Source organism: Brienomyrus brachyistius, chromosome 11 (genome assembly GCF_023856365.1).
Source record: "Brienomyrus brachyistius isolate T26 chromosome 11, BBRACH_0.4, whole genome shotgun sequence".
In the NCBI taxonomy this organism is placed as follows: domain Eukaryota; kingdom Metazoa; phylum Chordata; class Actinopteri; order Osteoglossiformes; family Mormyridae; genus Brienomyrus; species Brienomyrus brachyistius.
In genome coordinates, this window is record NC_064543.1 from 13,865,078 (window position 1) to 13,882,663 (window position 17,586).

At 42.7% G+C, this 17,586-nt stretch overlaps 1 protein-coding gene across 1 annotated transcript; it reads right to left on the reverse strand.

The window, feature by feature from the left end:
* Positions 1 to 580: 580 nt before the first annotated feature.
* pgghg (protein-glucosylgalactosylhydroxylysine glucosidase) lies at positions 581 to 10,748 on the reverse strand. Its single transcript, XM_049030810.1, has 14 exons — positions 10,394 to 10,748; positions 9,417 to 9,676; positions 8,628 to 8,838; positions 8,017 to 8,452; positions 7,757 to 7,876; positions 7,425 to 7,556; positions 6,027 to 6,138; positions 4,664 to 4,736; positions 4,194 to 4,334; positions 3,957 to 4,086; positions 2,288 to 2,383; positions 1,943 to 2,040; positions 1,367 to 1,590; positions 581 to 1,216 (listed from the first exon to the last, which is right to left on the reverse strand). The coding sequence occupies exons 2-14, from the start codon at positions 9,661 to 9,663 to the stop codon at positions 1,164 to 1,166; spliced, it is 2,073 nt and encodes a 690-aa protein (XP_048886767.1). The 5' UTR covers positions 9,664 to 9,676; positions 10,394 to 10,748; the 3' UTR covers positions 581 to 1,163.
* Positions 10,749 to 17,586: the final 6,838 nt, after the last annotated feature.

The following is a 17,586-nucleotide window of genomic DNA, read 5'->3' on the forward strand; positions in this document are numbered from 1 at the left end:
CATACAACCCATTTGAAGTAAATGAAATTGAGAAACCATCCTTTTGAAAGGGCTATTGTATTTATACATGAAATGTATTTATGAATTAAATTATGTAAAATAATCGTCCGTCATAGAACAGTGTTTTGCTTAAATATATGCCGTTAACATAGAAATGGTAGGTGTGCTACTGTAAAGTAACCAGGAGGCTGTTAGGATGCTGAGCTTATCTTCAGGCAGTCTAACACTATGGTCAAAGAGTGGGGATCAACCATAGATGCATCAGTAACAGGACTAGGTCCCTTACTAAGACCCCAAAAAAATCACTTCACTGCAGTCATGCATGTCTTACATTGGACCTTGTACAAACTGCCATAGCAAGCACCAACTACAGGGAAATTCATAGCCTTATTTCCCACTAACAGCACAGGAGGCTGTGTTCGGAGTAATGTATCAGGTCGTATCCCTACAAGATATTAACAAAATTAAGCTCCATAACCAAGAACTCTGTAAAAGAAGTATTTTATGACATTGTATACACATATCGGCATGTTAATGTATAATTCAAATGTGAACATTCAGACGCTTCTTAGTCACAAAATTTTAGGATGGAGTAAAAATTTTTATTAAAGTTTTCAAAAAGTAATAATTGTATGTTTAGTACATTATAAAGAACATGATTACTTTTGCCAACATTGTAATCAAACAGTAACAATGATACTGATTATTTTTCAGAATCTTGCACTATATTTCTCATATCTCAAGGTATATTTCTCATTTTTGTGCACAGCCTACCAACTACCAATATGTATTTTATAACTCAGACTTCCTTAATCAGTTTTATTAAGCTCTCTCAGCTGTGCATTTATCATTTGTTTACAGAAAGTCTATTCATAGATTCTCCATAATGCAAGAATACAAGATTCAGCCATGAAGCAAGACAAGTTTTTGTGACTTTTTCATTAGACACATAGAAAGACCTGAAGTAACTTCCGAATCGACGTCACACTGAAGGGTATACTGAATTCCTTAAATTTGGATTTCATGAAAGTAGTTTACTATCCCAGCAAGAGTTAGATCATTTTAAATAAATTTCATTTGATCAGTATCATTTGTTATTGTTGTCCTTCTTAAGGTCGGACATTTGGACATTGTAGGGTGGTTTTACAAATGTCAACAGAAGATTATTCTTGCTTCTGTATCTCCCCAGGCTGACAAGGGATGATCACTGCCTGTCCTGACAAAATGAAAGCCATACAGTTTTAAAATCAAGTCAAAAAAGCAAGAAAATAGTTTTCAACTCACGTTACAAGAAATTCCCATATTTGATATGGCTTATCGTAAATATTATGAAGTTAGCACACTGGTAAAGTGTAATGCAAGTTACCTGGTTTCAATGGTATTTTTCTCCCCGAAGATTTCAGTACAACTTCCAGAGGGCAGTGTTCAGCTTTTCCCGAGGTCTCTGTGCCTTCCCTTACAGTCACACACACTTCCTGTGACTTTATCTCCCAGTCCATCTTGTTACCTAGGTAACTCACCCCACGGACACGGAGTTCAGTGATGTCGTCAGGAAGCAAGGGGGAAAAGTAGAGACTTTTTTCCCGCACCCTAAACACAGAGACGATACAACTCACAGTATGAACTAAAAATATATGTTCCCAAGCTTGACAAATGCAACTACTATAATACTATATCGCATAGTGAACTTGCTACATTCACTCTTAAAATTGATTAAGTAGCCAGCAATGCAGGCAGAACCAACTTGTATGGCAATTCAATGAATTCCGATGTTCATGCCACTCTAAAGGCCTCATTTGGCCGATTCATAAAATATCTGATAAATCCGATAATAAAGTATCTGCAAAAAAAAAAAAAAGTCTCTGAAGTGACTTGCACACATAGCAACAATTATTATGAATCAAGCGAGTAAACATAATGCATAGGTCAGGGACAAACTGACCTGAAGCCTGTATATCCAAAAAGCACTGACTGCAGGAAGCCTCCCATTCCGGTAAGGAAGTTGACTGCTCCAGATCCATCGGCACATTCACTCCACACCTACGGAGAGAACAACTTCCAAATTTAATAAACAAAAATGCCGCTGGAGAAAAAAAAAAAAAAAGAAAAAAATCCCAGTCACATTATCACTGACATAGTTAAGTTTAGTTTTTTTTTTTTTTTTTTAAATGTCTTTCACACAGCCTTGAGGTACTTAGAAAACAATGAGTTATAACTAGAATCTGTGGTTTCAGTGACGCGACAGAAGCCACACTACTGCAACCACCTTTGACCTCTAACCCCTGACCTGAAAAGGTTCCTGGATGTTGCTGAAGCATTTACTGAGCTGTTCTTGCGCCTTCTTTGCCTCACCCAGCTCCAACCAGCCCACAGCAAACATGCTCTGTCAAAGGAACAGGAAACAACAAGTCTAATCAACCCTGAGACCGGAAAGCCACAAAGTGTCTAGTCACTTTAATCCTCCGATTTAAATTCATCATTAGAAACATAGATTATTGATCACCCTTGGGTACCATATTACTCTTCAGCTATACAACATACAATTTCACAACAAACAGTGATACAATAAAATCATGCACTACAAAATGACATTTCAATGAACGACGGACCACATATACCTTGATGGTCCCATATGATAATGGAGCTGAAATACTCCTATCACCTAGTTACAATCATTACAACATCACTTTGCAGTGCAATGCATTACTCATGATTTTGTGGTGTAAACAAATCTACTGCGCTGCCAGTCATACAATAGTACATACAATTATATATGATACAGAATACTTGATAATGATAAACAACTATGTTACTAGTTTATGTACTGTATTTACTATACTGTACTTCTTATTGTTATTTAGGCTATACCTAGGTGTGCAGTAGGCTGTAAAATCTAGGGTTGTTGAAGTAGACCCCATGATGGGTTCACAATGACAAACTTGTCTTATGACATTTCTCAATGCATCCCCGTCACAATTCACCATCCATCCATTTTCCAAACCGCTTATTCTACTGGGTCGCGGGGGGTCCGGAGCCTATCCGGGAAGCAATGGGCACGAGGCAGGGAACAACCCATGATGGGGGGCCAGCCCATCACAGGGCACACTCACACACCAATCACTCATACATGCACACCTACAGGCAATTTAGCAACTCCAATTAGCCTCAGTATGTTTTTGAACTGTGGGGGGAAACCGGAGTACCCAGAGGAAACCCCACGACGACATGGGGAGAACATGCAAACTCCGCACACATGTAACCCAGGCAGAGACTCGAACCCGGGTCCCAGAGGTGTGAGGCAACAATGCTAACCACTGCACCACCATGCCTCCCGCAATTCACCATTTATATGAAATACTGTACAGCAGGAATTGTAGGTGAGTTTGCAGTAATGGCCAAGTCGTGTGGAGGTTACCATATGGTTCAGGTTCACTGCTTCTTTCAAAGGTTCTAACATGTTCAGGATTGTGGGTTATTATATTGCAAGTATTCAAATGATGGTACAGGACTTTCCTGAAAGATGTGCATGTGACTCAGTACTGAAATGTGTGCCTGGTTCAGTCAGTAGCACAGCATACCACTCTACTGCTCAATGACACTACAGAGTCTCATTTCTGTCATTACATATTTTTATAATTTGTGCTTTTCCCACAGAAAACTCTTAGATTCCTTGCACCAGTTAATCACTCAGCTGATGGCGATTTTCCATTTATGACATCAAAAAAGCAAACACAATGTGTAGCAAATGTGAAATGTGTGAGGCCATGCTTTCCATGGGCATTGATTTAGGGGTGGCATTTAGAAAATTCTCTTTCAGATCTCATTTGGGAAAATGTAACTTTAGTACAATGAATTATGCAGAACCAATTAGCACAGCATGATATGCTAGAGTTGCCTTTATTGTTGGTAATAACGACTGGCTAATTTCCTGAGGCTGTGCAGTCTGGGATCCTCACCCATGTCATTGCTGGGCCATTGGGGTCTGTCACAGGTTCATATACGTCCAGGTCATTCCTCCGAACCTCGGGAGTCATGGGTAGACCCAAAGGATAGCCTAGCAACACGACATCTGCCTGCTTTACAGGGCTTCCTGATTGAGACAAATCACAGAAGATGACTCAAGTCAAGTGTACTGTAGGTAGATAGAAGCCAAAAGAAGAATTAAAAATGAGGGTGGAGTAGGAATGGAACACTTGCCCTTTTTGTAGCCATCGAATTCTGGATGGTACTTGGCTTCTGAGTCGAAAGGGATTTTAAGGGTGTCGGCAATGCGCTTCCACTCTGGTGGGGCAGGGTACCCAATCTGGCTGGCCAGGTCCACTGCAAACTGGAGGCTGGGGGAGTAAAAAGGAAGAGGAGTGCAAGTCAACTACAGAGCTGACAGGTCATATTCAACTGGCTCCACCTACACCAATGGCCCCAACCATCCAGGACTATTTTCCACCATTGGAGTTGATGGTACACTAACACTGATCAAAAAATTGAAACAAGAAATGTATTGAATGACGGAGAAGGCGATAATCACAAATAAATCAAGAAAACCATGCAACATTTGCAATCTCAGAACCACATCAGAAAAATCATAAAAAATAAACTGAAAACACAACCATGAGTATTTTTCTGCCCTTAAGCCTATACATTGGCGTGAGTGTTGCAGACTCACCTGAGCTTGGCCACAGTGTTTGTGTAGACGGAGTTGTCAACATTGCGGTAGTATTCGTCAGGAGGCATGACCCCTGACACACACGTTCACACGGGATGAAATGTCACACACACACAACAAAACCTTGACTCAAGCTGCATGCATACACACTAAACATTGCACACAACATGCACAGATGCTGGCAAATTTTGGTTAGTATAGTGAACTGATATATGTTGCGCAAAGAATACTAGCAAAAAGCACATGAGTTAACGTACTACATACGCCATACTTCAAACAACCTTTCATCTTATAGCAGGGTGTGTGGGCTTGTGTGTCAACCTTACATAGTCCGTCATGCTTTATGAAGAAGAAGACGTAAAACCCTAACTTCTGATAATCTGTGAAACACTGGAAGATGTGTTTTTATAACTATACATCTTAAATGTTCGTATTGGGTGGGTGTGAAACCTAGTATATGACAAGAATTTCTGTTGCATAAAAATTTGCACAGACTGCAACCATCATGAATGAGAGTGGAGTTCCTACCTTATGAAACCCATCCAACATACAAGAAAGCTATGAAAGGAATATTCGGTCAGGATTTAAAAGGATTTCCCAAATCAAATCAAAATGTGTGTTTATATCTTGACATGGATGTGTAACGGTAAACTTGTGATGAATTTATTGCTATTATATCATGTTGTCAAAGCATCCATCCATCCATCCATCCATCCATCCATCCATTTTTTAAACCAAGCTAGAATCCTAGAGTGTATTGCAGGGGAATTAGAGCCTTTTCCAGGCAGAACAGGCCAGCAGAAGACCATCGGGTGAGATGAAAGTCCATTGCAGGGCTTAGACACAAATGAGCACATATGTTTATAAAATTAAAGGTTTATATTGTGGGGCACCTGAAAAATGTCACCACAAGCTAAAAAGTAACAAGTTTTACCCCAACCCCCCCCCCCCCCCCCACACACACACACACACACACACACACACACACACACACACACACACACACACACTACATTTAGAGATGCACCTAAATGTATGTCTTTGGTCTGTCGTAGCAAACTGTACCTGTAAAATGGGCTTTACATAAAAACTTTACAAAAGTAGGGGGGAGTCAAAACCCCACCCCTGGAGATGTGAGGAAACAGTGCTACCATCTGTGACATCATTCTACTGTGATGAAAGACTGTGATGACATATCGTCGATGACATAATGCTTGAAATATATCATGTGACAATGCTCTCATGTCACACTCCAACATCCCATTTTACTATCATATGAGACTGTGCTGCCAAACAGCATTTTAATGTCTGTCTGTCTGTGTTGTCATTTAATGAGGTTCCTATGATGAAAGTTACACCGTACCGTTGATGTAGTAGCAGTTCTCTTCCGCACTCCAGGTCACACGGGAGACCCAGTAATCAGCAATGCCCCAAACCACTTCACTGCCCTGGCCTTCCTGGAACATGGCCAGGTCCTGGCACCCATTACGGCAAAGTACAGGGGCACAGGAGAAAAGAAGAAGTGGATCAATCGCTAACAGTATTTTACTAACAGTGTTTCAGATCAGACAAAAATTATGTACGTATGACAGCTTTTTGGACAGGAATCTACCAGTAGTGGCTGGTGGCAAAAAAAAAAAACAACTAAGGACGTTAGAAGATAATCAACCCAGAGCATCATGTTATTATTCATAGTTTTCAGTCATGTGACTTGAGCTCCGCTTCGGCGATGTCTACATATAGCTTATGGAGAATCCTTCCCCTTACACTGCAGCCAGAAATAAGGCTTACAAAAGTACAGACAGCTATACATGTTTATGTCCAATATATTACATTAAATGCATTAATTAATATCTTTCTTGCTTGCCTCTCCATATTTCTACATTGGAAAATTTGATCGATAACAGATACTTTTTCGTTTAATATCGTTAGTGCCGGCAATGAAACTTGCCAACGTTTATTAGCAGAATAATGTTACACTGTGTTTCGTTCTAAGGAATACTAAATACTGATCTGCTGACCTAATAATGAATTTTAAACATGTTGTGGGTCATATAAATAAATTATAAGGCTGTATCCTATTTTAATCGTAATCGATACTCCGAATAACTAACGAAATGATTTATTCATCCTCCATCGTTTTGGAATGGTGATGTAGTTTCATATGAAATTATGTTTAAAGTTTAACCTACAGCCTTTCCATCTTCCATGTTTATTTAACGTAAAGTTCCCAGTTTCTGCTGTGCTTTGGGAAAGTGACACACAAAAGTAATGAGGAGCTACAAAAGTTCCCGGTCTAAACAGCCCAGGAACTAGGATCCTGAACTTTGGTGTGAAAGCGCGTTTTGATAAGTGCCATTCTTTCATTCCCTCCCCAGGGATGGAGGCACGTCTAATATAAGCACAAATACACAATCTTGGATATGATAGCACAACCCAGGCTAGTTTCCTTGTCAGTTACTGCATCTAACTGAACTATTCAGCATTTTGGCAAAACAAATATGGCAAAAATAAGTGGCAGGAATAAAGCTCTCTTTTGCCCTCCAGGTGGGCACTCCTAAAAGGATGTGGTGTCATGTAAAAACTATGAATACAGGTTGCCCTTTTTCCAAAAAGAGAAAATGTGTTTACTGGTTTGATTTTATTCTCCTCAAGAACATAGGAAGTACTACCTGCTGTACTGACCAGCCTCCTCTGGTGTGTACACTGGGGTCAGACCAGGGGAGGAGAGAGGAATGAAGTCATGCCTCAGACACTCTACCTGCGTGAGGTAAAGGTACATTTGGAAGGCCAAGATGACATCCCCATTAATGTGGATCTCTTGTTCACCATAGATGTCCTCGGGACAAACTTCCCTTCCGGTGACAGCACTCTCCCATGGGAACTTCAACCCCTGTGCACACACAGACACACACGTACATAATGCGCAGCACCTGCACCCTATGATAATGTAAGGGACAAAGACAACACACAGAAAGAGCATTGATGCACAACACATATACTGCATACACAGAACACACACCAGTGTGACTATATACAACACATGTAGACACGGGATGTATACCAGCAGCAGATGAATAAAAATATGAGAACCTTGTAGCCTTGTTGCTTTGCATTTTCTTTGGCGCCCCCTAATGTTCGCACTCGATATTCCAACACAGCCTTCGCCAAAGGTGGGTAGAATAGAGCGATGTTGGGGTACATCCAAGTGTCCTGTGAAATAACAGGAAAGTGCTACAGACTGCTACGTGTGTATGTGGCAAATCACTTACATTCAAATGACATCTAACATTCCTCAGTATAACTTCAACATGTGAATTAACCTTCCTGCTACTGCGCAAACATCTCCTCACCTCATCCCAGAATACATGACCCCAGTAGTCCTGTCCCTCTCTTCCATTGGACAGCCCCCCTGGACTCACTCCGCCAAACTGGGGGGGGGCATCACGCAAGAAGGGAAAGGCACTAAGCAGGTAGAACAGGCAGCCAACCAGAGCACGGCTCATAGTGGCAGGGCCCGATAGCTCCACCCCACATCCTGCCCAGAGCTCCGCCCAGGCCCGGCAGTGAGAGGGGAAGAGATCCCCTTCTGCAATCAGCTGCAGGCCAGTGTCAAAAAATGCCTTGGCGCTCTCGGTGCTATCTGCCACAACAGTGAAGAAAACCCAGCGGGACTGGGTTTGACTGGACAGCAGGGTCAGGGTGCCCGGCACAGGAGTCCAGATGAGGTGCACACTGAAGAGAGCCCCCCCTGAGACCTCAGGTGTAAGGGTATTCCCTTTGATGTAGCTGAGAAAAACACATTAATATTAAGTAATACACTATGCAAACTGAATCACTGATATCACACTTCATTTCTACAAGTATATAAGAGATTATTTTAGACACATATTAGAGTTCATATGCGATTTGGCAAACTTCTGGCGCGTCGAGATGTTTCCATCAGCGGTTGCTTTTTCCTCACCTCCCACCCTTATAATCCGGTTCGGACTGGAAAGTGATGTCGGTGCTATGGGGCGTGAAGGAGTTGTTCAGCTCCAATGTGAAGGGCTCTTGTGTAGTGTCCAGACGCTCCATGAGCACCTCCATCACCAGCATGTGGGGGTGGTACCGGTGGGCATAGAGGGACTGTGTGGCCGATACATGGGCTGTCCGCACTGAGTGAATGAACACACCTGGGGGAAAGAGGGACAGGAATTGTAGAGTGACACATACAACAGGACCCAGCACAGGGCAGTGTTTGGTCAACCCCATCAGGCAACATAAGAGGTCCCCATCTTCTCGGGGGTGCCCACTCAGCAAGCCGATTTCATTTTGTCACAGCGGAAAAGCACGCTGAGGGCTTCGCATGTATTTCAAACAGCACAGGTACTGCGACAGCGAGTACAGCAGAGTAACAAAGTACACAGCACAGGCATCTCAGGAACAGCAGAGTCACGAAGGGTACAACAGACTGACAGCGCACACAGCATCTGCACTTATTTAGCAGATTCCTTCATCTGAGGTGACGTACATGTAGGGATCAGAGAACAGGGTCAGACAATGTCTCTGCGCAACTGGGGGATAAGGGCCTTGGTAAAGGGCTCAATGGTGAAATCACTCTGCCAGCCATAGAACTGGAATCGGTGACCTGCCAAATCGGAGTCCTAACCTGCAGAGTGAAACACCAGCCCCTGCAGCACAATGAAAGGGAGGACAGTCCAGTAACAAAAGGAACAGCACATGGGCAATTAGTGGGGTAGTAGGACTGTACCTTTGTGGGTATCCAGGGTGAATGTGTGTTCACTAGGCTCCTTCGGGTGAAGGGTGGCAGCCAGGGGGCAAGGAATGTCTGCGCGATGACACTGCCCAAGTTGCCCGTTGTAGACCCCTCCCATGTGCATGATGCCATTGAAGACCCTCCAGCCCAAGAGCCCATTAGCCAGCGGGGGTAGGAAGCGTTCATCAAGTGGCAATGAACCAGATGTGAAGATGTAAGGGTCAGGATCCTCCTGGCTCATTCTGGAAAGGTTACTGTTGGTAAACAATGCCATAAATAAGAGCTCATTAATCATTAGCAGACATAACAACAGATACACTGGCTCATGCCTCTTAAAATATTAAATACATTAGAAGGCAAAGTGCATCTGACGTGTTTGGACTATGCTGGTTCCACGCTGGCTACTTATACAACTAAGATTATTTTATCTTTTTATAACTGACTATTATGCAAAGCTGCTGTAATAAATAACATTAGCACATTGTGAGTAATACAAATGATAAGCTTGACAATTATTCCTCTTAATTAGTGTCATTGTAAACAATTTAAAATAACGGAATTTCATAAAGTATCGGATTCAAGATTACAACGATAAACACGTTTGTTTTGCACTCCATATTTGCCCAAATGTGCTTTCATAGCATGATACAGATTACAGAAATAAAATCAGCCTGGTCGACTTTCTCATCACTATTTCACATTATATGTATTAACGAACATGAGACTAGCGCACAGATAATTGAGGAGATTTATCTGCTATAATAAAACATTAAATAATAAGCTTCTGCTGTTATTTGAGTATTTCCAACTCTAATCATAGACCGAGTCGTAATTGTCAAGTTCACATAAAAAATCAAAACAAAAACATGACACTATTGCATGAGAAAGTAGTCAGAGTTTTCACTTCAAATGCGGAAAATAACGATTGTTCAAAAACATAGAGAATAAGAAAAAAAAGAAGCGTCTCACACCTGTTGAAACTTTCCTTCGCCAGAAATTTCTGTGAAATGCAGTGTCGGCGTTCTCCTGCCTGGTCAAAGCGCCGGAGAGAGGCCTCCTCGATCTTCCCGTCAGCATATCAGATGTCGCGGGAAAATGGCTTTTAAAGAGGCGGAGTGGGCGGTCAGCGTCGGGCGGACTGCGGTCCAAAGACGCCGACCGGATTCAGCAGGCGAAAAATGTCCCTAAGCAGGATACTTCGACAAGGAAAGCACGACCAGATGTTTCAAAAGTGACTAAAACAAAGGGTAACTTGTACTTACAGACATACTTGTAGGAGGAACTGTTTACATGGTGAAGTATGAGGTGTACGATACGTAACGGATAAAAAAAAAAAAAAAAAAAAATCGAGCGCACGCTGTAATACTAAATTTTACCACGAGATGGCACGCATTGCTAACTTTGGGCCCCTGGCATCTTGCCAGAGTTGGAGCGTCTAAAACCATGGGAAAAGGCTGATGCCTTCATCTGGTTTGCCCTTATAAGGCTGCAATCCGTCTGCTCCTCTCTCACTCACTTTCCCTCAGTCTTTCTCAGACCTAGGAGATATTTCCAGAGAGGGTGGCTTGGCCTGCCTTATTAGGAGGCGGGCAGGATGTAGGCTGCTTGCAGTCCAGCACTATATCCCACACAGTCTGGGACTTTCAGGCAGGTCCATGGAAGGGCCTTCTGCCACTTCGTCGGATTGTTCAGTACCAAACTGACTGTCGAAGGAATTCAAATAAGAGCCTCTGGTTACAGCCAAAGACATATATATATATCTTTGGCTTTTATTGTATATATACTGCTGTTGTTCCATCTATCCAGTGAATATCCATCTAAGTCATTTAATTTAAATTGCAAACTATAAAATTAGCTTGAACAACTAAAAAACACTCATAAACAATAAGAGATCAGCCACATGCATGGCATTTGCTACAGAGATGAGGCCAGCAATGATTAGTCAGTTATGGGCCTGTAGCCACGACAACTCAGAAATGCCATTTCAATAGCATTTCAGCAGACTCCACCCCTTCGGCTTTCTCTCCCTCAGTCTGGCTGCGTATATCTGGCCTTTCCTCCCCCATGCTCTCTCTTTTTAGGACCATCTGTCCTGGGACATTATTCCAGCTGTTGCTTCCTCTCGCTGCAAACACCAGAGCTATGAGGACTGAGGCAGACTGAGACAGGAAGGTGCAACCAGGGGCTGAGAACAGAGAGGGAGACACATTACATCACACAGTCACAGTCAACATCAGTTAGATTATGAGAGCTATGAGGACTGAGGCAGTCTGAGACAGGAAGGTACAACCAGGGGCTGAGAACAGAGAGGGAGACACATTACATCACACAGTCACAGTCAACATCAGTTAGATTATGAGAGCTATGAGGACTGAGGCAGACTGAGACAGAAAGGTACAACCACGGGCTGAGAACAGAGAGGGAGACACATTACATCACACAGTCACAGTCAACATCAGTTAGATTATGAGAGCTATGAGGACTGAGGCAGACTGAGACAGGAAGGTACAACCAGGGGCTGAGAACAGAGAGGGAGACACGTTACATCACACAGTCACAGTCAACATCAGTTAGATTTGCACTCTTCGCCCATTTATGGCAGAGTGACACTCAACAGAAGAAATTTAGGTTAACTACCATTCTCTTGGCTACAAAGGCGGATTTCATCTTTAACACTGAAACCGCAAATATTTGGTCACAAAACCAACCCACATGTGCAGAGTATCAGGAAAATCAGTTATGCAGAGAAACAGGGAGAAGCAGGGGGGCGTGTTAGGTGCTACCGCTAACATCTACCGCAGTAGCAGACAGCCCTCTGCCATCAGAGGTACCTGGAAGATTTAAAAAGTTAAAAGCACCAGCAATTTTAACTTGGCAACGTGGTAAATGTTGTTCACTGTCTTATAGCTGGGAGCTGTTATAACTGGCAATATTTTATGCAATTTTACATAATGCAGATAGATCGTTTGGCTAACAAAGTCATTCATCCTCACTACTGCAGTAATAATCTCAGTTTTTATTCAACACTCTCTAAATGGATTCTTGTTTGATTAATGCCCGTATTTAGGGGATGGAGAGTCAGTAGCCATAGGAAGCAGGAGAGAACTGCAGAAGCTGAAAGATCCAGAGCTTACCGATGTCCCACTGGCTGGGACCTACGTGTCCTGTAACCCTGGATGCTAAAATGCACCATCAGATACAGGTGATGAAAAATGATGCATGTAAACGATGGATCGGAACTGCTTTTAGAAACACGTGTTTTTCATACAGGCCAGTTTTCCTTCTCTGGAACATTCCATCGCTCAGCCACACACGAAGGACAATTTAGACTCAATTCACTGCACACATTTGGTATCGGTAGAAGCACAGGAAGAAGGTATATGCATGCGTTCAGAGCTCGAGCAGAATTACGTTTAAGTTTATTCATTTCATTTTTATAGCATGCCCTTGCCAAAATGGCTGCCCTAAGGTACCTAAAAAATAACAGAACCCATATTCCTTGGGGTATCAGGTAGCGACTACTGAGTGAACAAATGAGGCTTTAAAATCCACAGGTTTAACCCCCCTGGGTTTTGCCGTCACCATTTGTAGTGATAAAAATACACATTTATTTGTTTTATAGTTTCCATGCTCCAACTAAACTTTCCCCACTTTTACCGCTCCACTGGGAATATGGTGTCTGACTCATGTTGGAAATGAAAATAAAAATGCATTGTTGTTGTTCCTGTAGTTCAATTTATCATGTTGCAAGTGTCATGCTGTCGCTCACACCCGTCTACTCCTCCCGGCTCACATCATCTTATACAGAATTTATTCCCGCTGTTCCTGTAGAGGAACACATTCAGGCGATAATGAATTCACACTAAACAATGCATGCTAAATTCCTTTATAAGTTCAACTTAACTGCAGAATTGAATAAATAAACTTCATAAAACTTTTACGGTTTAATATAAGCCAACACAGATTATTATAAGTTAAAATGAATTAATGGCTCCTACTCCAGTGGCATACAAAATGGGGGAGAAGATATGTATCCCCCAAATATTTTATTTGGATTAACCCCCCCCCCCCCCATAAATTGACCTTTGTATGTAAATTATTAAGTTGTGTCCTTCAGATATAGAAGTCGTTCCTGTTCCATTGGCTGCCACACTCTTACAGCCAATCTGTGTAGCCTTTGTCCTGCTGTTTCTTTATGCGTTTATGTTTAGCCAGTGTGCATAAGAGCCAAAATGGTGACCAGATGAAGCGGCACTGGTGATACTGGGAATAGCTGCATTTTGGCAGCAGTTTCAGTGTCTAAGTCTGAAAAATGGAAGTAGATTCATGGCACATATAGACATATCAACAAAGGACAAGAGCTGTTCGGTAACATCGCAGGTAAATAATAGAAAAAAAAATCTAAAGGAAGTTCTAAAAAATATAGTGATGCATAAAAGGGGCCTCACGTTTACAAACACCCCCTAGGAGGATGTAGTAGTGTCTTTTCCATTCCATATACAGTAGTTCCTTCATGTGCATGTTCTGTATGTGTCCTGGGGGATGGGGGTAGCTCTGTCCCATTCTGAAAAAACAGAAGGGATGTTTTAGCCCAGGGGCTGGCAGAAGGCCAGAGAGGATGCTGGTTTCTGTCCCCGGTCAGATCTTAATTCCTCATTTGCTAGCTTTTAGCTGAGTGAATGTGCACTATTCAAGTTAAACCAAACATATGGAGGACTTGACATTGTTCATCCCTATAAGAAATTTGTTTTGGGGATAATACAGCTGCTGAAGTGTAAAGTGAAGTACATTCCAAAACTGATACATTTAGACTGTGGAGAACAAAACTCTGAATCTTGAGAACCGAAGCTGAATGGCAGTAAACCCCACTAGCAAGGTTATTACATCAAACAGAACTTCAAGGCATGATGAATAGTAACACTGCATGCTGCCAGTCACAGAAGGGTTTAACCTGCCACCCATTGTCTTCTTCATTAACTCTCATTGGGTTAAATGAAGCACTTATCGTCAGTGGCTGGTGGTAGTGATGGTGTGGCTCTAGGTTAGCCCTTCATGTGCGTGATCAGAAGGTCAAAGGTTCAAATCATGTGACTGGCGGAGTGAATTCACTGCTTGGCTCTTGAGCTTGGTCATTAATCCTAATTAAGTGGTTCTCAGTCCGGTTCCTGGTGCCTCCCCCCTGCCAGAATGTTTTCATTCAAACCTTAATAAGTTTCATATGGTCCTTAATAGGCTAATAATGAACGTGGCAGATTGAAAGCAGTGTGGGTTGGAATGAAAACATTCTGGCAAGGGGGAGCCCTATGAACAGGACTGAGAACCACTGCCATAATTAAACCAGAGATTGACTGACCCTGCTTTTTCAGCTATACATTGCTTTAAATCAGGGCTATTCTAATCTAGACCTTAATTCCACATCCAGGGCTATTTCTTCATTTCTCCCTAGTAGTTAGTTTAAAAAATTCTGATTCTGATTGGATAGAGGCTTCACACCTGGCTCACATGTAAAGGAAGGCTGGAAAACCAGCAGTGCTCGGCCTTTGAAGACTGTGATTTGAACGGCCCCGCTTTAGATAAAAAGTATCTGCTAAATAAATTAAGTCAGTGTTTGCTGAGCTGCGGTGATGTTCACCATTTTAGTCTTTTTATGAATAAGAAAAATAGCGCTCGTACAGATGAAGAAACAGAGCAGCTGGTAATTCTCATTTATCGGCTCGCGCATCTAAATTAAAAGGTATAGAGTAAAAGAAAGGCAGCCAGACTGCGTTTATCTGTCAAACACCAACAGGCAGCACTGCTGTGAAAGGATGAGTCTGGACTCTGTGTATGTATCATCACACACTTATAACTGGCATCTGAAGCATGACAGGCACTGGACGGCAGTCTTTTTCTGTGCTTATGTTTATAAGGACGGGTGTATATAGGAGCCAAAATGGCTGCCAGAGGAGATGGCATTGAGCAAACAGACAAGAGCTGCAGTGTGTGTCTGGCAGGGACTTCAGTGACCAAACAGGATATCATCATGCTATCAGTACATCAAAAAATGTCAAGACTTGTTTGTTCCTTCAGATATAAAAAGAAATATATAGTATGGGATTTAAAAAAATTAAACTAGAGTACAAATGGACGTCATTTCCAGAAACCCCTACAGAGGGAAGTAGAAAATCTTTTCAATCTCATGTAGAGCAGTTCCCAAACATACATAATCTGTATATTTCTCTAGGGTGGGGGCTGATGTAGGTTCTATCCAGTGCTGTTGAATGCACAAGGCACTTTTGGGGCCTCTTCTATTTTGCATGGAAGGCAGGTAAAATATTTCTTTACTGGCAAAGAGGCGTGGTGACCGATTTTCACAGTTGTGTGACGATTCATAAGAGTAGGCCAACCCAGGCTACCCGTGCTTTGTGGACCTGGAGAAGGCATGTGGCCATGTGACTGGCACATAGAGACTGGGATATGGGGTGCCAGGGCTGCTACTATGCTCCATTTGCTCTTTGTATGAATGTAGTTATGAGTTGTGTCTGTAAAAAAAGTCAAAGTTTAAAGTGGGTGTTAGCAAAGCACTGGCTGGAAGAGAGCCTGAAGACAAGAGGTGATATCCCTGCTACTTACAGATGGTGGTGTGTTCTCTGCCACATCCAGCCAGAGCCTCCAGTATTCACTTGGGCAGTTCAAGTAGTAAGGATGGGAATCAGTACCTCAAAAGGCAGTGCTATGGTACTGACTCAGAAATGAGGGGATTCCCCCATTGATTCCCCCTTTGAGTTGGTGGTGGGGGATCTTCCCTTAGTGAAGGTGATTATTGAGTACCTCAGTGAGGCTACATACCTTGTGCATGAATGGTTTAGGGGCTACAGTTTTGTGGAGATGGAGTGAAAGCATCATTGTCAGATGAAGCTCACATTTTTCTGCTCAGTCTAGGTCCCTTTTTGTGCTTACGCTCACGAGCGGTAGGTAATGACTGACTGAAAAAGGTCGCAGACACAAGCAGCTGAATTTAGGTTTCTCGGCAGGGTTGCTGAGCTCTCTCAAGAGCTTGGAGATACAGAGGGAACTCGAGGGTCTGCTGCTCCTTCAGATCGAGAGGAGCCATCTAAGGACATTCAGGCATTTCATAAGGATGCCACAGGGTCGCGCTCCCAGGGCAGCTGTTCTGGGCACGTCCCACTGGGCAGCAGCCCCGGGGCAGACTCAGAGCATGCTGAAGGGATCACATCTGCCGCTGGCTTGGGAATGCCAGGGAATGTTGAAGAAGATGAAGCTATTGTTAAACAGCCACCCAAAATATGTATTGTTGAATCTCAGATACATTTTATTTTAATATTTTACTTCAGTTTTTGTGGGGGTGGTGTGTGGCTCGGGGGCTTCTGAGGCTGTGCCTGAGATTGGAATTGGTACGTATCTTCGTAGCAAAATTATGGGATTGACTCCCTCCCTTCCAAAATTTGGGTTGTTCCCCTATCCTGAGTTGTTCCTTGCCTTGTATCCATTGTGTCTGGGACAGGTTCTGGGCCCCCGCAACCCTGCGTAGGAAAATGAAGTATAGAAAATGGATGAATGGAATTATTTCAGTTTCAATATTTGTTTTCAATTGAGTTAATTAAATTTGTTGCCCTAAGAAATTATTTGAGATAATTATCTCATAGTTGATAGTCACTCTCGCATCACGAGGGTCTCTCTCATCGTATTGAAATTCTTCCTAAGAATGGGGTTACATATGAGAATATGCTGTAGTTCCTGCGGTGGGCTCTCTGCTGCCTCAGACAGCTTTTGATGAGGAGCAGGGGCGACCAGTCGTATCCAGAAAGGGCCGCTGTATATGCGGGTTACTAATTAGAGGACTGATTGGCTGAAGAGTCTTCACACCTGGGTTTGAGCAGCTGACCTAAAGGTTACCCTAGAAACCTGTATACACACTGGCCCTTTGTGGATAAGACTGGCCATGATGTAAAGGATTAAGATTTCAGTTAAATGAACCAACTTAATACCAAAGGTATCAGGAGCCCATAGTATGCTGACCTTTATGCTATTTAAATATCAAAGCCAATTGGTTCAGTTTGATAGAAAAATAGCTTCCAGCCTAATACTCAACTGGAACTAAAGCTGCGCAGATACTCTGGCCCTGCAGGACCAGGCTTGGATGCTGCTGCTCTACATACTGCCC

Excerpts from the sequence above, each read along its gene's own strand:
- pgghg (XM_049030810.1), bottom strand. The coding sequence starts at position 9,663 with ATGAGCCAGGAGGATCCTGACCCTTACATCTTCACATCTGGTTCATTG. Across the intron at positions 8,839-9,416 it reads CACCCTGGATACCCACAAAG|GTGTGTTCATTCACTCAGTG; the intron begins GTACAGTCCTAC and ends TCTTTCCCCCAG. Across the intron at positions 1,591-1,942 it reads TTTGGATATACAGGCTTCAG|GGTGCGGGAAAAAAGTCTCT; the intron begins GTCAGTTTGTCC and ends CTCTGTGTTTAG.